At 54.2% G+C, this 20,994-nt stretch overlaps 2 protein-coding genes across 3 annotated transcripts in view; both read left to right on the forward strand.

The window, feature by feature from the left end:
- Nucleotides 1-14,758, forward strand: part of ZNF469 (zinc finger protein 469) — a 49,194-nt gene extending 34,436 nt beyond the window's left edge. Inside the window, exon 5 of the mRNA XM_015874393.2 lies at nt 726-14,758. Coding sequence (XP_015729879.1) covers nt 888-13,070 — 12,183 coding nt within the window. The 5' untranslated portion in view covers nt 726-887 and the 3' untranslated portion in view covers nt 13,071-14,758. The remainder of the gene's footprint in view (nt 1-725) is intronic.
- A 5,058-nt stretch (nt 14,759-19,816) lies between these two features.
- The window catches only part of ZFPM1 (zinc finger protein, FOG family member 1), a 28,225-nt gene continuing 27,047 nt past the window's right edge, over nt 19,817-20,994 (forward strand). For both annotated transcript variants that reach the window (XM_015874391.2, XM_015874392.2), the window contains exon 1: nt 19,817-20,024. In XM_015874391.2, the coding sequence (XP_015729877.1) occupies nt 19,985-20,024 (40 nt within the window). In that variant the 5' untranslated portion in view covers nt 19,817-19,984. The remainder of the gene's footprint in view (nt 20,025-20,994) is intronic.

Consider the following 20,994-nt stretch of genomic DNA (forward strand, 5'->3'; position numbering starts at 1 on the left):
AAAAAATGTCCCTCCTGCTTTGCTTTTTCCTCCCTGCACGCTCCCAGAAAGGACTGCAGGGGGACGCAGAGGTGTCTCTCATTCCATGCATGGGATCTGCAATCAGCACAACACTAATGAGCTGCATCTGAGCCTTATTTGTAGCCTTATTTGCAGCCCCAGTGCCTCCTCCCCTGCTTGGGGCTGCAGTGGGGCTTTGGTCCCTGCAGCATTGCTGCTTGCAGTCACCAAAGGGGCACTTTAACTAGGGAACTAACTAGGTAGACTGTTTTTTGGGATGCCTCTTGTCCTCACATTACAGAGCAGCATTTGGCACAGGCAGCATGCAGTGCTGTTTGGGGGAGTGATGCAAAAAGGGGACTGAGGGCTGCAGAAGCCTTTTGCTGCATGCCCTGCCTGGCCATACCCCAAAATCCAGCGCCCCTTTTGGGATGTCTCCCAGCCCTGCTGTCAGCCCTCCCTGGTAATCCGTAGGTGGAGCTCTTCTGTCATCTTTTTCTGCCTTTGTTGCTAAGAAGTGAACAGAAATAGCTTCCAAGGGAGGAAAAAGTGCCTGGCTCAGCAGCTCTTGTGAAGGTGAACTGCTCGGGGCATCCTTTGAAGCGCAAGAAGTTTCACCCTAGGGATGCATGCAGAGTTTCACTGCTCAAAGCGCAAAGGGAAGGGGTCCTGCTTTGCAGGTTCTGCTATTTCTCACTCCACGCTGTTTCTCCTCCTTTCTGCAGGTCCTGGTTGAAGGATGCAACAGCACCCTGTTGGTGTCTGGCAGTCTGCAGTGCCCTGTGCCAGCCCCTGTGACCAGCCCCACAGCACCGTGCCATGACGGGCGGACAGGAGGCAGCAGCAGGACAGGCACTTGGGGCTGTGTAGCCCCCTCCCTGGGTACCATGACTGGAGAGACCCAGCATGCGTACATCAGTGAGAAGAGCGAGGCTGGCCCCAAAGAGCAGGACAAGGACTTTGGCTTTGAAGGCTGCGGTGAGAAGGATGGCAGAGGGCTCAGTGGCACTGAGGGGACATCCTCATTCACCTCCACCAAGGACAAGGAGCCCCACAGCCAGCGGGAAGCCGTGATCCGGCCGCAGCAAGCGGGGAAGATCGACTTCAAATCCCTCCACAACAACCCCAAGTTTGCGGGTGAGAGCAGTTGGGGCAGCATCAAGGGCAGCCCCCAGTCCCCTCCGGGAAAAGGCCGAACGCGTGAGCGCAGCCGGCGAGCAGGGAAAGGCGAGAGGGGCCAGCACCAGCTCTACCGCCTCAGCATCGCCAGCACTCGCCCCAGCCCCACCATAGGCATCGCCTACCCCCAGCAGAAGGTGACCCCCCCGAAGGCACCCGACCCTGGCCGAGCTCCTGCAGCGGGCACTTACCGCTTCCACACACCCAGCATCCCTGAGGAGGAAGAGCTGAGCTTTGGCCGCTGCTTCCCTGAGGCAGCTGCTGGCCATACCTCTGCCAACTATACCTCACCGCCCCACGGCCCCAAAGGGCAGCCCCAACCCGGCGTGCCCCTCAAGAGCCCCGGCACCAATGGGCAGCTACATTACTTTGAGTTTCAGGCGAACGGGGGCAACGTGTGGCCCTCTCCGGAGAAGAGCTTCGCAGGTGCTAGCTATGGGGTCAAGCCCAGCTCTTTCCCTGAGGGTGGCAAAGCAGGTGGCCACTCTCTGGGCACTTTGCCCTTCCAGTTCCCCTTCCAGCTGCTGCACGAGGTGGGGAAGGAGCCGTACCGCAGCGATGCTGAATACCTGGATGTGGCCATTGCCACTGGGCAAGCAGCTCATGGAGCATTCAGCTTCCATTCATCGTCTGCCCGTGATTGGCAGGAGGAGACACCAAGTGTTGGGCCCTTCGAAGGTGCGTGCCCCCCAGGACGGCTGTACAGTGTGCCCCCGCTGCTGGCCCCACTGCCTGCCCCACACCGCGGCCCACTGCCATGCTATAAGGGCAGGAGCGAGCATCCCATTGACCCCAGTGGTGCTCTCTCATCCTCTGGTGCTATCGAACAAAACCCAAGCACTTTCCAAGAAAACCAAGCTGTTTTTCCGTCTAGTTTACACTCACCTAGCGTGCCAAAGCCAGTCGGTAAGGGGCAAGCCTCAGCCAAGGACAGTGTGCCCAGCCCACGGCTGCTGCTGCAGAGCAGCCCCCTTCGAAGGAACATGCCACCCAATCTCTCCCAAGTGCACTTTCAGAGCAAAGCCTATTGCAGTCCCCCCGCAGGCAGTGCGGGATCGGTGCCTTTTGAGACTGGCATTCCTCCCCCGGTGCCCACCCACCCCAGACTCATGCAAGCCTGGGGAGGGGCCGCAAAGGTGTTTTCCCCCATGGACCAGAACTCAGCACCTTATTCAAACCCTGTTGGAAGCCAGTTCTCCTTTGAGCACCAGCCTGGCCCCGAGCAGAGGCAGCAGAGGCAGAAAAATGCCAGGGTGCCCTGGCAGCAGATACACCTCGCTCACGCGGTGCCCGCACCCAACAGAATGGAGCTGCCAAGAGCAATGCCTGGCCAGAAGCTCCCTTTCCCTCTTGGCACCCCAGAGTGGCCAGGCAGTGGCAAAGCCCACAAAGGTCCCCCCCTAAGCAGCCCCTCGGGGTACCACAGCAAAAAGCTCTTATCAGGAGACAGCCTTGGGGCACAGCATGGGGACTCCGCCTCTGTGGGTGCTTTTTCTTTTGACAGTGGCAAGGATCCGGGGTCTCCCAGCTGTGACTTGAGAAGCAAAGCCCACTTCTATGGCATGAACCAGGCAGGACCACTTCCTGCTCCTCCTTCCTCCAGGAGCTCATCAGGCTCAGCGCTGGTCCTGCCACCATCAGCCTTGGTGGTCACCTCCCCATGTGAGTCCCCACTGCCTTCCCCCATACCCAATCCCACCTGTGGCAGCACCTGCTCCTCACTCTCGCCCATGTCCAGCAGCCCACTCAATGCCGGCTTTGATGATGGCCAGATGCCCACAGCCCTTGCCCCTTCACCCTTCTTTCACCACCCATGCCATCCGAAGGAGGGCAGCAAAAGCTTCCACACCTCTGAGGTGCTGAGCCCAGCCTCTCTCCATTACCACCCCCAGGACAGTGCCAAGCCCTTCCACTACCCTGCCGACACCCTAAAGGATGAAAACCTCCTGAAGTGCTCCCCAGAGAGCCCCTTTCACAAACCAGGTGTGGAGGTGGCCAAAAGCTGCTTGGGGGAGTTGGATGGGGGCACCCCTCCACCACCACCCTACACATCCCATCACCTGCTGGCCGGCTCGCTCAGCAGCGCCAGCCTGGACCAACTGGATGTGTTGCTGACCTGCAAGCAGTGCGACCAGAACTACAGCAACCTGGCCTCCTTCCTGGAGCACCGTCAGTTCTGCACATCCCACCCTGAGGCCAAAGAGGGACGGCGAGCCCCCGAGCCTCCCAAGCCACCCAACAGCATGCCATTGTCTCCTGACCCCCAGACCCATTTGTTGGCACTGAACAAGGGTGAGGAGTTTCTTTTGGATGGGGAAAGCAAGAGTGAAGGTAAGGAGGATGCACTGAAGGGTGGTCTCTTCAATGGACTCACCACCAGCTCGCTGCCGCTCACTGCATCCGACCTGGACATCGATGATGCCAAGCTGGACAGCCTGATCACTGAAGCTCTCAATGGCCTGGGCTACCAGTCAGACAACCCAGAGATTGACAGCAGCTTCATAGATGTCTTCGTCGATGAGGATCTAACAGCGGTGAAGGCTGCCGGCAGCATGGCGTCCCACAGAGCAAAGGAATGTCTGGCCTCAGAAAGCAAAATGAATCATGTAGCCACAGAGGAGAAAGGGGTGGGCCAACCCAAGGATGGTTACTGCTCTGTAGACAGCCAATGGGGCAAAGAGAGGGCAAAGAGGAGAGCTGGAAGGCAGCACACTCATAGGAGGAGGCCAGCACGGAGGCTGTCAGCCTGCGAGGCTGAGCAGACAGAACCAGTGGTCGAGGAGAAGACAGCCAGGCCAAGGGTAGGCAGGAAGAACAGCATTCCACCAGCATCTTCCAGGCCAGCCTCCAGCCAAAAGCAGCCCAAGAAACTCAACCAGGAGCCTCAGGGTGCTTCCACCAAGAGCCCCAAGCCACCTCGGTTCTCCATGAAGGAGGTGAAGAAGAGGAAGGCCCGCAGCGGGACATGGAGCAAGGAGCTCATCCACAAGATCGTGCAGCAGAAGAACAAGCTCCACCAGCTGCACACAAAGAGCAGCAAGCTGCCCACGCTCGCTGGGAGGCCTGCACCGGGCACCCAGGAGGGCCGGTTCCAGGAATATGAGTACATCTCCGATTCGGAGGAGGAAGGAGCAGCATGCAGCAAACTCCGTGGGAGGAGAAAGAGGGGAGCAGCATTTATGGGAAGAGCCAAATATGGCTTCAGTAAGAAATGTCCCAGGAGAGGTGAGCGAGCCAAAGAGAAAGATCCAGCCTGGAGCTACAGCCGGAGAAGAAACCGACGGAAAAGGGAGGCATCGGAGCACAGCAGGATCTCCAGTCCAGAGACCACCAAGAAAGGGGACAGTGCTGGCAGAGCCTGCAGGCACAGCAGCCAGTCGTCCATGGGCAGCAATCCCAGCAGCAGTGCTTGCACCAAGGCTGGTCCCAGTGAGCCAGAAAGCAAGAAGGCAGGCATGAAGGGGACAAGGTGCTCAGGTAGCCTGGCACTGACACCACCAGCTGTACTCAGCCATCCTGAGGACAGGAGCCCAAAGACAAGCCAGAAAAGCAAGGAGGACTTTTCCCGAGGGAGCAGGCGGGTTGGCTCAGCAAAGCCTTTGGTGGCAGGCTCCAGATCACATCTAAGTAACAAAGCAGATGCTGCCGCTGCAGGAGATGCAGAGGAGGAGCCACTGCCACAGACCCAGGAGGACCAGCTGCCAAGCACATCCACCTTGGGCAGGAGCCCCATCAGTCTGTCCCATAAGGAGGAGGCAGAAGAGCCTGAAGGAGCAGCAAACCCTACAAGTGAGCCTGCCTTGGAGGCTCAGGGCTCACCCAGGTCAGAGGTGGACATCCAGAGTCAACACTTTGCCCCGTACACAGGTGATGCACTCAAATACCACGCAGAGGAGCTGATGTCTCCAGCCCATGATGGGGATGGATCCAGCTCCAGTGCCACCTACTCAGCTGGAGAGGCCCCTAGGCTCAGTGACAGTGGGAAGGGCTACGCCGTGCCGGCCGCCCCAGTCAGTGACAATGCTGTGGAAATGATGCTGGCCAAAGAGCCTGATCCATACGTCAGCAGCGACAACACTTTTTTTGATCCCAAAGGCCTTCCTGCTCGCTACAATGCCAATCTCTTCTCAAAGCCACCGCCCTTGGCACCCTCACACATGGAAGATGTGTATTTATGCCAAGAGGACATCAATGCTGGTTCCTTCGAGCAGAAGCATGGCAATGTCTCCCCCTACACCACAGGGACCCCGCAGACTAAGGCCTCCTCCCCTCTCAGCTTCGATTCCTCTTCCATTTTTGGAGAGCTGCCAGTGGCTGAGTTTGATTCACCGCTGTATGAGACGGTGCCTGCGAGCAAGGACAGCTATGTGACAGCGTTTGCTTGCCCTGGAGGTGACCCCAGCAAGCCGCTGCCCTTTGAGCAGCCATACTCAGCATTCATGCCAGAGAAGGACTGGTCCCTCATGGAGGAGGTGGCTCCAATGCTGCCCGAAGACATGGCTCCCTTCCATGGCTTGTCAGTGGACAAGCCACTCACCAAGAAATTCCCTGAGGAGGGACCCATTCCCGCCAGCCATCTGCCTCTGCCAGACAGGATAACGGATTACAATGTGACTTTCATGAACAACATATCAGATGATGAGCTGGAGATCAAGCGCTTAGTGACGGAGCTGGAGAGTCAGCTGCAAACCAGCAAGCTGAGCAGTGAGGTGCCAACCACCCTGCAGAAAGGCGAGCATCACACTGCTGCAGCCCCACGGGGATCAGCTGAGCCCTTCCCATCCCTACCTGAGCCAGGGATGGGTCACCAGAAGGGGCTCTTTGTGACAGATGACCTGGGCAGCTCAAACCTCCTCACCACTGGGGACAGACTGGGGGGCGAGAAGCCAGCAGTCACACATGGAAGCTATGAGGGAGGCAGGGAGCCCTGGCATGGACCTGCGGGTTTTGTCTCGATGGATGCCGGGATGTGTACAGCAGCCCCTGCAGATGGGTTTTGTCCCATCAAGAGCGGGGAGCAGCTGCAGGGAGCTGAGGACACTGAGGGAAGTGACACCAGAAAGATGGAAAATGAGTCTTCCTCCAAACGTCGACCCGAGTCATGCACATCTGACACAAATGAGGTGCCCGTCTACCCTGCAGACCCCATTGCAAAAAGCCCTCCTGCTTCCACCAACACCGTGTTCCCTGAGACACAGGAGGTAACCAAAGCTGGCGAGGACAACCTGCCACCCCTGGCTCACACAGGTGATGCTGAGAGCTTCCCCACACCAGGGAAAACAAGGGAGCTCACTGCAGAGCTGGAGAAGTTCAGTGCTTGTCTTCCACGCCATAACACTGAACAGGGCTTTCAAGCAGATCCAGACACAGCTGCAGATCTTGTCTTCTCACCTCACATCAAAGATGCCCCAGATGCAGAAGAAAGGCCCTTCGGAAAGTCTGAGGCACCCAAAATGGTGAAGAGTGCTGTGGATTTCAATGGGGACAGCAGTGGGTCTGCATTGCTGGAAGAAGAGGAGGAGAGGAAAAGCCCCACAGCCCTCCTGACCCCCAGGCACGGAGACAGAGACAGCAAGCATACAGCACGGCTGCTCGACATGCTGAGCCTGCCCAAGCAGAGCACTCCAAAGAACCCCCAGGACGCCAACCCGCTGCAGCAGCTCCAGCTCTTTGTGGCGCGGACAGTGAAGAGCAATGAGGAGGAGCTGCTGCTGCCATGCTTCCCTGTGCTGCTGGCTCCCGGCCACCCCACTGCCTCCAGCAAGGGCCAGCAAGAGCAGAAAGAGGAGAGCAATGATGGGGAAAATCAGACGTATCGCCCTGCCCCAGGGGAAGGGGATGGCCCCGTGGAGGGTAACACAGAGAGCATTGCTGCCCCTGCTGAAGATGCTGCACTGTTCCCTGGTGCACGCAAGCAGCTGGAGTCGTTCAATGCAACGGGCTCTTACAGTGCAAAACTATCTACATTTGCTGACCCCAAGCTGCAAAATAACGTAGCAGATCTGCAGCACTTAGCAAATGAGCACACAGAGCTGAACGACATTAATATCCGTGCAGATGGAGCTTCCCCAGAGCACAATGACCTCTCAGCACTCAAAAGCACAGCGGTGACCCTGCTGCCAGGGCAAGGAAAGAAAGCTGATCAGCTCATAAAAGAGCAGGAGCCAGATAAAAACAAAGCAACCTTGGCATTTACAAAACATGAGCAATCCCATTTAAGCCATAATGTGCCAGAAAAAGAAATGCAGGACAGCATGGCAGTGGAGATGCTGGGGACAAATGAGGCTGAATGTGGAGTGTGGTGTGAAAGAGCTGACACTGATGTGCAGGTGTCAGGATCTGTGCAAAGCAAGCACATGGGAGCAGGCAGTGTTCCCAACAGCCCCACTGACACGCTCAGTCCCTCCAGTGAGCTCCAGGTACGTTCCACCTTGCTGCAGGACCCAGAAACATGCACAGTAAATGCAAACCTCCCCAGAGATGGGAACAGCAAGAAAAAACCCTTCAGCTGTTGTGATGCAGATGAAGCTCTGGCCAGCCAGCCCTCGCTGATGAGTTCTTCCCACCCTAAGTACGTGCAGAGCAGTGGGACTGATGGAGAAGTGTCACCCACCTTTGGCAGTCAGCTCTTAGAAGAGAAGAACGCTTGGGGGATGGAGGGTCCTTGTGAGCTGTGCTCTGCTCCTTGCTCACCACCTCGAGGTGTTGGGAAAGAAGGACCTGAAAGCGCTGGTGATGTGCTGCCAGGCTCTCCTTCTAAACAAAACCAAGTGTGTGCCATCCCAGATACAGTCATTAACTCTGTACCTCCAGAAACTACAAACTACCCCACCCAGTCCGTGACAGATCTGCTGCTGATCGCAGACAGAGAGGTAAACCTGAATCTAGAGAAAAAGCTTGAGAACTGCTCCAGTGATGGCAGTAAGTGCCAGAATGACGCAGAGACTCTGTCCAGTGGTTTTGTTGCTCTTCAGGTGCCAACTGCTGTCTGTAGAGGTCTTAAAAGGACTGGAGATCTTGGTCCCACGGAGCTCAATGACCACCACTCAGACACAGCAGAGGTGGAAACTGGTGATCTCTCCAAAATCACAGAGAATGGGGAAAAGAGTTTTAAAGGTGAGAACCCCAAGAGCCACAGGGCTGAGGATAGCAGAGAAGCCACAGGTTCCTCACTGAATAATCCAGTCCAAGGAGAGAACAACACATGTCCCAGTACTCCAAACCTTTCCCAGCATGAACCCCATAAAGAAAAGAAGCCCAGCGTACTCCAGGTCACCTGTGACATCTGCTCAGCCTCTTTTCGCTCCAAGCCTGGCCTGACCAGGCACAAAGCTGTCAAGCACCATGTGAGGAACAGCAGCGTGCTGCAGCCCAACAAAGCTCTCAGGTCTGCCCTGATCCCTGCAGACCAGACATCAAAAGCAGCAGCCCAGAAAGTCCCCAGGAAGAGCCTGAAGATGGTTAAAGAGAAAACCTGCAGTTCCCAGATGCCAACTGATGTGGTTGAGCAAGTCCCCAAGAAAATATGCACCGGAGTGGAGGAAGAGCCCAGCACGCAGATGCAGGAGGTGGTCAGCAGAGTGCTGAGCGACCTCAGCGTGAGATCACTGGAAGTGTCCCAGGAGTTGCACCACACACATTTTCTGCACCAAGAGATGGAGGCAAAGGGGCAGTGCATGGAGGCAAGGGAAGCAGGGGAGGTGTCAGCTGGGAAGCTGGACCCGGGAACGCAGGGCAGGAAGGGGGAAAAGGGCAGAAGGAGACAAAGCAGAGACTTTGAAGGGATAAACGGCAATTCAGAGAAGAAGCTGAACAGGAAAGTGAGACGAAGGAAAGCAAAGGCGTATGCCAGCAGACACAAGCCTGATGGTCCATGTGAGCTGGAGGAGAATTTGGGTCCTTCCCCTGCTCTCTTCAGCTCCAGCCTGCCCGGTGTCATGGAGGGTTTGCATGAGCCTGGTGGCTGCATCTCTACAGAGGAACAAAACAGGCCCAACTCATCTCAGCACCCTCAGAACACAAAACAATCTCCGTGTGCAGCTGAGCTCGCAGAAGACCCAGGTGATGGGACAGCATCTTCAAAGGAGATGGCCAGCAGGGAACCAACAACAAGCACAGCTGCCTGTCCTGAGGAGATGGAAGATCCAGATCAAGTAGAAAGTAGCACGCAGGCTTGTAAAATGTGGGTTAGTGGGTTGGCAAAGCAAGTCGGGGAGGGATTGGGCAAAGTAGGCAAAGAGCAGCATCACAATGTCAACTGCAGGGAAAAGATGGACACTGAGACACAAGACGGTTTGGGAGACACAAGCAACGGGAACTGGAGTACTGCTCCACAGAGTCCTCCATCTCCTTCCCATGGGGTCCCACTGCTGGAGACGTATGATCTGGAAGGCTCCCAGATGTCCCCCACACACAATGCCCTGCAGCCCATGCCAGCAGCCAGCCCCACCTCTGCAGAGCCGAAGCACTGGGTGAAGGCAGAGCTTCCACCAAGCAGGGAGCACTCACTGGATGAAGACTCCACATTCTCCCAGCTGTTCCCCAGGGATGACCAGTTCATCCGGAGGAAATGCACTCGGGTCTATGGGAAGCGCAGCAAGAAACCCAAGCCCATCAGTGAGGCAAACCTTCAGCCAGCAGGTGCCATCGACCTCTTCACCATCCAAGTAGCATCCAACCTCAGCAACACCAGCTCCTTCTGTGTCACCAGGGAGGACCCTTGTGAATACGAGACCATCTCCATTGACGATGCCTTAACACTCAACATGTGTCACGGCAACAAGGCAAAGAGTGGAGAAGATGTTCCTAGTGGATCTAAAAGTGTTGTGTTGAGGTCAGACGGGGAGAAGATTGACCGAGAGAAGGAGGTCATTGACTTGGAGGACAACATGCTAACCTTCTTGTGCGAAAACAGCCAAATGGACAATGTCAGCAGCATGAACATCTGGGGCAGTCTAGAGAAGGAGGGCGAAAGCCTGTCTGCTGAGATGTTTGAGGCCCCAATAGGCCTTGAGAGTGAGCACTCACTTGGAGAAATGAGCTCCGAACCACCTGACCTAGTGGAGGAACCCTGCAGTGTCAGGGTGTCTGAAGATTCAGGCTCTCCTGAATTTCACACAATTGACATTGAGAGGCTGAATGCAAAGTTTAAAATGAGAGATGTGTGTTTCTTCAGCCCTTGTGAAGATCCTTCTGGGGACAGCAGCACCGTGAGTCTCAAGCCAAAGCCGGGCCAGCACAGCAAGCATAGCAGGAGTAAGCTAGAAGATGGGAAGCTGAGCAAAAACCGTGGTGACATCACCATCAAGGCCAAAGACAAGCAGTACAAATGCAAGGTCTGCTTCCAGTGGTTCCTGACGCTAGGAGAGCTGGACTTCCACAAGCTAACCCACAACCCATCCCCACCGCCCACCTGCTACATGTGCGTCCAGCGCAAGTTCAGCTCCCGGGAACAGCTGAGAGACCACCTGAAGGAGAAGCATGCCAAGAATAAGGCAGGCCTATGGGCTTGTGGGATGTGCCTGAAGGAGATTTCTGATGTCTGGATGTACAACGAGCATCTCCGGGAACATGCCACACAGTTTGCTCGCAAGGGGCAAGCGCAGAAGTCCGTGATGGGCCTGCCGTCTTGCTTCAGTGAGGACAATGATGCTGTCACCCAATTCCTCAACACCATCATGTGTCGGAAACCCAGCAGGTCATCCCGGCATGCTGACTCCAGCTGCAAGCATGCAGTGAGCAGAGAGAGCAGGAGCCCCAGGGAGCTATCCCTAGAGCAGGAGGCCAGGACAATGAAAGAACCCTCAGAAAGCAGCATCAAAGTGAAAGCAACTGCTCCCAGCTCCTCCAAAGCATCTGCCAGCCCTTCTCCAGAGCGTACGTCAAAAAGTGAAGGCACTCTGAAGTCTGTCCCCATGCACCCAGACTGCAAGGATCCTTCCAGGGACTGCCATCACTGTGGCAAGCAGTTTCCCAAACCATTCAAACTCCAGCGGCATTTGGTGGTGCACAGTTTGCAGAAGATTTACTTGTGCCACAAGTGCCCCATGTTCTACCAGGAGACCAAAGAGCTTCGAAACCACCTCGGCCAGGAGCACGGGATTGTGGAGGAGCAGGAGATCAAGCACACCACGCTGTATGCCTGCGAGCTCTGTGCAGATGTCATGCATGTTATCAAGAAGTCCTTCATATGCAGCATGTGCAACTACACCTTCTCTAAGAAGGAGCAGTATGACCGACACATGGAGAAGCACCTAGTGGGAAGCAACAAGACTTTTAAATTCAGAGGGGTCATGAGGCCCAGCACTGCCTTCAGAGAGGGCAGAGAGAAGGGCAGGGAGGATAGTTCTCTTCGGGAGGCCGTGCCACCGAGCAAGAGGAGGAAGGTTGCTCACCATGGCAGCTCACCCACTCATCTCAACCACACTGGTGACCTGCAGTTGGTGGAGTCTCCAGCTGGCCCCAACTTGCAGCCTCCTCCCGCCTCCTTCTCTACAGCCTCCAGGGACCCGTTGGTGCCTTTGCCCCAGACCTTGGTGAAAACAGAAGAGCTGGTGGGTGAATTCTGTGACCTGCTGGTAGAGATGGAGAAATCTCAGTTTGACACCTTGCCTCCACCCCCATGTCTCTCCCCATCTTTGCCACAGGCTGCAACAAGTGGCCCAGAACTTGGTCATATCGCTGCCCTGTCCATTGCGGAGCTGGAGAAAGAAGCTTTCGATGGGAAGCCACTTCCTTTCTTGGACTCACCTGAGTTTGGCATTGACCTTGCCGGGTTAGCTTGCAACCAAGCCACAGGCCAAAAGCTGTCTCCTCCACACCTCACTGAGAAATGTGTCTATGACGGTACTCCTAAAAGAACAAGCATAGGCAACAGAGACGAATATGTAGCAGGACTTTTGGAAAATCCCAATGCAGCCACCGATGCCATGGATGGGATCCCATTTCTCCAGCTTTCCAAGAAGGTCTCAGAGCTTCCTTCCCCACGGGCAGAAGCTCTGCCAGCCAAGGAGACCCACAGGATGCTGTGGGGCAGCCCCAGTGAGGCCTCCTCTTGGGAAGGAGCGCCCAAAGCCACTTCTCCAGGGTCTGCTCATCACCCCCTGCCCCTGAAGGACAAGACGGCATCACCTGCACTGAACAGAGCTGCCAGAGATTCGGCCCCGCAGAAGAAGACCATGGGTGGGGAGGCTGCTCCTGAGGAGGGCCAGCAGGGTGGTGTGGTGAAGGACAAACCCATGCCCGAGGCCAGCATCAAGGACAGCAGCACGAGCCCCAAGGACCATGGTGGCAACCCCAGCAGGTCCACAGGCCACCAAGCCCGAGGCGAGGCAGCCAACAACACAGCCAAGCTTCACCCCAAGAGAAGGAAAGAGCACAAATCCCTCAGCCACCGGGGCAGTGCTGGCTCCCGGGAGAACATGGAGGGAGACGGCAAGAAGAAGAAAATGCGGACACCAGGTCTGTCCAGGAGCGAGGGCTCTGGTGAGCTCAAATGCAATGACTGGAGCAATGGCGAAGGCCCAGCCTTGTCCCCGGGGCGGAGGGACACCCACTGCAACAAGCTGCTGCCCAGACCCAGGGCAGGCTCCCAGCTGAAGAAAGCAGTGCAGGATGCTTGTAGCCAGAAGAAGGGGGAGATGCGTCACGCCAATGGGGATGTGCGGCGGAGGAAGGCCATTCTGGGGAAGAGCCTCCAGCAAGTGTTGGCCAAAGGTGCAGTGCAGACCCCATGCAGCTCACTGCACGGCCCACGGCCCGCACGTGGCACCAGGCCCACCGGGCCAGCCAGCTACCGCACTGCCGAGTCCCAGAACAACCTGCTCAGCCAGCTCTTCGGGCAAAAATTAACCAGCTTTAAGATTCCTTTAAGAAGAGATACTTCAGAGTAATTTATGGAAGTGACTTATGGTGATCCGCAGCTGCTTTCATGGGGTTTGCAAGGGAAAAATTATCAAAGCATTAAATTCGTTTGTGTAGCATGATTTTTCTGTCTAGCTTAAATGAACTTGCACTGCAGCCTCTGTGAAATAGTTTGCTTTGTGTCTACTAATCTACTTTAATTCACCTGATTTATCATGCAAATGCTAGAACTTTGATGTTGCTGATGATTTTCATGAACTGAAATTGTAATCGCTTTGGGCAGACTGAATGGTGAAGAGCAATTGCTTTATTGCAGAAGTGCTGAGGTTATAAGGATACTTGCAAATCTCAGACCCTTTTGAGACTGTGTCTGTGTTATCTTTGTACAAAGTACTTGAAGAGATGAACTTCATTCCGTAGACGTCTTATTCATGAGGTGCAGTACACTGTAGAAAGCAAATTTTTTTTTTAAATTTTTATATATATATATATATATAATTTTTTTTTTTTGGTGAAGATTTTGCACAAATAATCCCGTACGATTCATTTAATTGGGAGCCAGCCTAAGAGCTGATACAGTTAAAATAATTAAATTAAGCTTCAAGCATCCCATATTCTGACAGCCATCCCTGGGAATTGGTTTCTACATCGTCAGGAGAACCCCAAAGACGCCGCGGCTGTCCGAGCACTGCCGCCGTCGCTGCCGCTCTTTGACCACTGTTAGACGATGCGCGCAGAGGAGAGCTGCCGGCACACTGCACCTTGACACTTGTGACAAACTCTTGGTTTTTAGGGGTGGTGGTTTATTTTTGGGGGGGTGGGAGAGGGGAAGGCTCGGAGATTTTTATTATTATTTGTTGTTCACGTGGGGTTGTTTATTTTTTTTTTGCGCAATGACGAAACTGTGCCAATTTACCGCACCGCAACGGTACAACCCGAGTGCCCTCAACGGTATTACTTCTACCCCATCTTACTGTATTGAGTTAGTGGCTCTATAGGTATCCGCTTTTACTATGCAGTTACTGGTGCTATTCTTCTTTTGTAATGTGAATACAGACTTCCTCGATTGAGAAATAAAAGGGGAAACCCGTTAGGAAGCAGCCGTTACCTGGAAGAGAAAACAAGGCAGGAAAACCAAACGTGAGGGACAATCCTGTATGCTGGTACTCCGTAGTGTCACGAAGGTTATGTCACGCCCAACGAGCACGTTACACAGCCGAACTTTCGAACCAGAAAGAAATCTCAGGTGCAAACGAGGACATGAAAGATAACTAAATACTATTGAAGCACTCCCAAGTCAAGGAGGTGAAGTAATGCACTGATGTGATATGAACAGTCAAGAGTACTTTGCGTCTGTCCTGCAATTTTGTTTTGTTTTGTTTCAGATTTAAAAAGAAGAAAAAAAGAGAGAAAAAAAAAAAAAGAGGCTTTATTCTGTTAATATGTATCTTTACAATCCTTTGTATTGTATAAAAATATTGTAGGTAATTTACCTTGGGTGCAATGTGTTATGTCAAAAAAAAAAAAAGTTTTTATTTTGATATTTTGTCAGAGAAGCAGAGAAAGAGCAGGAAACGCCATTTTATGATGTCGTATGTGTGCTTTTAAAGTGCCTCTTTAATATTGTTAAATAAAGTATGAGATGAAAATATGGGGTGGTACTGTAAAATCATACGTGATTAATCTTTTCAAATATATTCCAATATTTTCACAGAAACTCCCTGTCTGTGTAACGTTTGTGGGCTCTTTCTCACTCCACTCTCGGCCCCATTCAGCCCCATTCCAAACCCAACCACAGCACGACCGGTTTCAGAGGCTGATGTTCTGTCTTTCATGTTGTCCCATGCAAAGCAGCTGCAGAAGGACTCAGTGCCCCCTCCATCACACTGCAATAATTTGCACAGCTCCTGCATTTTCCAACCCATCTGCAGCTGGACTCTTGGCTGCATTTTGTATTTTGAAGCTCTTCTGCAGATGCATGCTCAGTGTAATGGTCCCTACCATGGGGACACCCAAGTGGCATCTGCAAGACACCTCCAGTACTTTCCATATTCCCCTTGCCTTTCATAGAAGGCATGGAGTCGCTAAGGTTGGAGAAGACCTCTGTGCTCACCAAGTCCAACCCCCATCCATCCCACCATGCCCACACACCATGTCCCCCATGTGCCACATCTCCACAGCTTTGGAGCACCTCAATGGACACAGACTCCACTCACCCATTGGCGGTGACGCAGTACTGCAGGGATCAGATCCAGGTGGGGAAAGCTGCCCCATTTGGTCAACCCCAAATTGTCCTCGGGATGACCTCTGCCACACAGCGCTGAGATCCGGAGGTGGTGGAGGCTGACACAAAGCCGGGCGTATTACGTTCTTTAATTACTGTTGCAATCATAACATTTAAACGCTGTCAATGAGAGATAGCTCATAACCGCAGGCTGGAATCCTTGCCACTTGGGGCTTGTAACTAAAACTGCAGGATTAATTTGATTAATTGATAGAATTATTTTCCAAACTACTCTTTTGTTTATGGAGGCTTAAAATGCTCACCGCCCGCACCCTCCTGGTGTGTTGCAGAGTGGAGATAAAGAGGCAGAAAATAATTAGTATGGCTTAATTTAGGGGAAAAAATAACCTCAAAAGAATTTTGCAGAAAATTTAAAGCAGCACATTTTACTTTGTTTTGGCAGGAAATATTATGGAGTTGGAAATGGGACTTTTATGTTTTCTCGCTCCTATATTTCACAGGGGATGCAGCGCTACTGGGGAGAGGAGTATTTCACTCTGCTTTGCTGCTGCAGCTCTCCCGCACCTCCAGCTTCACACCATGGCAAAACCCCACTGAGATCAACAGGTTTGCTGCAGGCAGGTGCAGGGAAGTTGGGCAGGAGCTGCTCCCCCAAACACTGCCAGAGCCCCAAACATCCTCACTGCAGCAGTTCATGTTCCTACAGATGCCACTGGAGCACTGAATTCTTCCTTTAACCCCCCCAGTCCATCAGCTCCCAAGCCCTGTGGTTTGCTGAGTGCTGCATTATCCATGCATTGCTGGCATGTTAGACACTTGGCTGATTGCAAAGGCCCCTGACAATATGATTCCAGCAAGGAAGGAAGTGATGGGTTGGGATGGGAAGGCATGGCATGGCCCTGCATGGGACAGCATGGTATGGGATGCTCCTTGCCACCACAGTGATGTACATCTGGGATGCTGCAGCAATGTGCATAGACCTGCCAGCCGCCCCAGTCTGAAACAAAGGCCCCCATCACATCTGGATATTTCCTGCCTTCTTCCTCCCAGCCCATGTTTCCTTTCTTCCAGCTGCCATTTGCTTTCAGAGCCCCCCAGATCCAGCTGCCTTTCCTGAAGCCACTCACCCAAGCTCCTGCACTGCAGGTGCTTGAAGCCTCACCACTACGCCTGGTGGATAATGGGATCCACCATGGTTGTCACACTGTTGGAATGGCTGGAGATATTTTTGTTCCCTGAGACAAATCTGGCTGTTCCTTACACAGCAGTAATTTAAATCCCATCTCACATGCTCCCTCCTTGCCAGGGATCTCATGCGCCCCAGGCCTCAGGTGTGCAAGCTGCACATCTGAATGCAAACAGGATGGGGACTTAATGCTCCATTGAGGTGCAGATTTAATGACCAGCATAGAATGGGGGAGGGAACCCTCAAGCTGGGGTGGGTGTTCAGTGGAGGGGTGGGGAAAGGAGATCCTGCCCCAGCCCCAGGTAGGGGGATATCAGTCCATTTCAGGGCTGTAGCATCATCCCCAAAGCAGACAGCAGGGCAGGCAAAAGATGAAAGAAAACACACCAAGGCATCACAGAATATCCCGAGTTGGAAGGGACCATACAGTCTGATCCCAAATCCCTTGAATTCAGGGCACACATCACCCATCACCCAGGAGCAACCTGCGCTGTTCCTTTGAAGCCCAGGCCACCACAGTGACAGGTGACACCGGGGAGGGCTGTGAGCACCGGTAGGTGGCAGGACCTGCCCAGCACCCAGCACTGCAGGACACCCCGGATGCAATTCCTCCCTTTTCAGACCAAAAGATCCCCCCCTAAAAAAAAAAACACCCAGACTTTTGCAGCCATTCTATTCCTACAGAGCCCCACTGTACAACTGACCAACACAGCTGTGGTCCCCATAGACACCCAGCACCTCCCAGCATCGCTCCCCATGAAACATGGCTGAGGCAGCACCCATTTCCATTTACATTCCTCCGCCGACGCATCCTCTCTAATAATATCACCCCAGATTAATTGGCACTAATACAAATGTACACAGCTCCATAAAAAGATGTCACCTCGCTCACAATGGGGGAAACGGCTGCTTGTGCATTATCTCTGCTCTGCAGGCATGTAATTCACTCCTCGGGAAAAAACATGCTATTTATTCTGTTACCCTATAACAATCACTCTGCAAACACAACGGGATGGGGAAGGAGGGAGGGGGGGGGAGAAAAGATCCAAGAGGAGGGGCAGCTGCTGGCACCCATACCCACAAGGAGGTGTCCCCACACCTTGCGATGGGGTGGGACACAGCATGACAGGGGGTGCTCCTGCACCAACAGATCTGATATAAAGCAACTGCAAATTCTGAGGCCTGGAGCGGGGGAAAGAAGGGGAGATCTTGTAGGGTTTGGGTGGGTGATAATAAGCGAATTAAAAGGACAATGGCAAGGAATGAGCAAAGGGAAGGTCTGCAACCTGTTATCTCCAATCCCCCCTCAGTGCTGTGTGCTCCTCCCAGCTTTGGGGGATTCTTGCAGGGTAAGGTGCAGCCACACACAGCCTGGGAGGGGTCCAGGGCACCACACATGGGGGTCTGTCCCCAGGGAGCTCTGTGGGACACTGTGCTGATTGCCATCGTACAAAGAGCCAGGAGAAATCAGTGTCTCCCAGCCAGGATTGCCCTCCAGGGGAGGAAATTTGGGCTACAGCCTCTCCAGGTCCACACATGCATTCACACTGTGTTTAATTAAAGGCTTCCTGCTGCCTCCCAGGGAGGATGGAAGATGCTGTGGGTTTGTGCCATTGGTATCCCATCACCCTGACCCCAAAATCCCACTTGGACCCTCACGGGTGGCCTCCAAGCCCCATTCCCTGCCAACCCCATAGGGCAGGGGGCAGGCAGCCCTTGGGGCCATACATAGACATATGTGAGCTGTAGCAGAGAATTAAAGGGCACCAGATAGAGCCACGTGCCCGGTGCTTTGATGGCCTCCAGGAAAGATGCAGTTCGGGGCCAAATGAGGTGAAAAATGGTGTGGGACGTTTAGGGGCTGGATGGAGAACAGGGCAGGGAGCTCCACAGCATCTCCACCCTCAATGGTTCCATTTTTACCCCTGGAACTCTTCTTAATTCCTAACTTAATTTCTTTTGACATCCTCATTGCCGGCTTGACCTCTTTACTGGAATCATGTGCTGCTTAAAACTCATTATCCCACCATTGAAACAGGAAGTTAATTAAAAACCCTTTAAAAAAGGAGGAGGAAAAAAAAACCTAATAGATAGTGAGGAAAGAAAAAAAAAAAAAAGAAGGGAAAAAAAAAAAAAAGAAAGAAGAAATGCACACAAAGCACTGGAGGAGAGATGGGGGAGGACATGGCCACAGTGTGCCATGGCCGTGCCATCCCATTATGGGGTCCTGCAGTTTCCAAGGGCTGGGTTTTGCTGGCATAGGTTATTTTTGACAGCAGAAATAGGCTGGTTATGGAGCCACGATGGAATAAACCCTCTTTTGCCCCTGCTTGGCCCCAAACCAGCCTGTATTAAGGCTGGTACAGAGGTGCCATCATCTATCCCCATTGTGCCCTGGCTTGTTCCCACTGCCCTATGGACCTTGGTGGGATTTTGGGGAGTCTCTATCCTGGGATGGGGTTGGAAGAGCAGAATGAGGCACTGCAGGAACACTGAATTTCAGATGGAGTGGGCAGGAGGGATATCACCCTGCAGAGCAGATGCCCCCAGATGTCCCTGTGTGCAAAGGCACAGGGGGACAAGGGCTCCCCATTCAGTACATCCCCTCTGTGGGGGCTGTGTGTGCAAGGACAGGAGGGCTCCGCATTCAGTACATCCCCTCTATGGGGGCTGTGTGTGCAAGAGCACAGGGGCTCCCCATTCAGTACATCCCCTCTATGGGGGCTGTGTGTGTCCCCCCAATTCAGTACATCCCCTCTATGGGGGCTGTGTGTGTCCCCCCAATTCAGTACATCCCCTCTATGGGGGCTGTGTGTGTCCCCCCCATTCAGTACATCCCCTCTATGGGGGCTGTGTGTGTCCCCCCATTCAGTACATCCCCTCTATGGGGGCTGTGTGTGCAAAGACACAGGGGCTCCCCTCATTCATCCTCTCTGCGGGGGCCTGGAGGAATCTAGGACCCCAAGGCAGAACCGAAGACCCACTTTGTCACCCCCAAACCATTCGAGGTCTAATAGCGGGACACTGGAGACCCCAAATCGGGATCGGTGGAAGCAGGGCGGCGCTTGGAGACCCCAATGTTGGATAATGACTCGCAGGAGGGCACAGGACGAGTTAAGAACCCCAATGGATCGCACCGAAACCCGACCCCCCCCCCCTCACCACACGCACTTGGCCCCTCCCACGCCGCGCAGCACTACGCCATCCGGTGGGCGCGGCTTAGCGGGGGGCGGCTGCCTATGGGCGGCCACGGTGAATGAATCCACGCCCCGTGGGAACGTTCCGCGCGTGTTGAGCCTCCCGGCGCCCCATTGAGAAAATCCGCGGCGGCGGCTGCGGCTGCGGCTCCGGCTCCGCCGTTCACGGCCCCGGCCCCGCCCGCAGCTCGGGGTTGGGGTGGTGGGTGTGTGGTTGGGGGGTGGGGGCGGGCGGCATGAGAACAGCCCGGAGCCCGCCCGCCGCCCACCCACCTGCCGCCAGCCCAGCCGCCAGGCTCGCCCCGAGCCGAGGCGATGTCCAGGAGGAAACAGAGCAACCCCCGGCAGATCAAACGTAAGTCCCGCCCCCCCCCCCCCCCCCCCTTGTTTTTCCTTATTTTTCCTTATTTATGCCTGTTTTTAATGATTTTATTCCTTCTTTAATGGCTTGATTTTATTATTCGTGTGTTTTTTATTTTTTGTATTTTTAATTTTTTCTTTCCTCGTTTTTATTATTTCTTTTTAATAATTCGCGATTATTCCGCACCGTTTCTTTTAATTATTTCTTATTACCCTTTTACACTCCGCCTCTACCCCCCCCCTCACCCCCCCCTCCATTCCCCTCCACGCTGCCCACCTCCCTCCCCTCGGCTCCGCTCCCGATGCTGCCCTCGATAAGCGCCGCATATATTCCGCTCCGCGAGTCCCGGCCCCATAGATACCATCGCTCTGTCGGGACGGCCCTACAATGCCGATCGTATCGTTCCCACCCGCCGGAGCCGCCCACGGGGCTCTCGGTTCCGCGTGGGGTTCCCCCGACCTCCACGGGGCATCCCACGCTGCCGTGTGTCCCTGATGGGGGTGGAGGGGGGGGGGAAGCCGGGATCCCCGTGGGGCCGTTCGGCCGCTGTCCCGCGTGGGTCCGTGGGATGTAGGATCGGGACTTGCCGTTTGTCGCTGTGTGTTATGAGAAATTCCCCCAACTGTTGGAAGTTTGTGCTGTCGGGCTCCTCCGGCTGCGTTTTCCTTTCTCTTCGTCGCCTTTTCTTTCTTTTCTCTCTCTCTCTTCTTTTTTTTTCTTTCCTCTTTCCCCCTCGAGTCGATGGAAGCGGGCGATAAGGCCGAGATGGGAGGATAGGGAAGGCTGGCCACCATGTGATAATAGGGCTTTATCTTTCTCTTGAAATAATTGCAAGGCTGAGTTGCACCTACCTGTTTCCCTGCCTGGGGTGATTGTTCTGGCGATAAAGCTCAGCAGACTTTTACCCGGCTGGAGTTAAAAATAGTCCCAGCTGCCTCCTCGGCTGGTTGTTGGGTTTGTTGTT

This window comes from Coturnix japonica, chromosome 11 (assembly GCF_001577835.2).
Source record: "Coturnix japonica isolate 7356 chromosome 11, Coturnix japonica 2.1, whole genome shotgun sequence".
Classification (NCBI taxonomy): domain Eukaryota; kingdom Metazoa; phylum Chordata; class Aves; order Galliformes; family Phasianidae; genus Coturnix; species Coturnix japonica.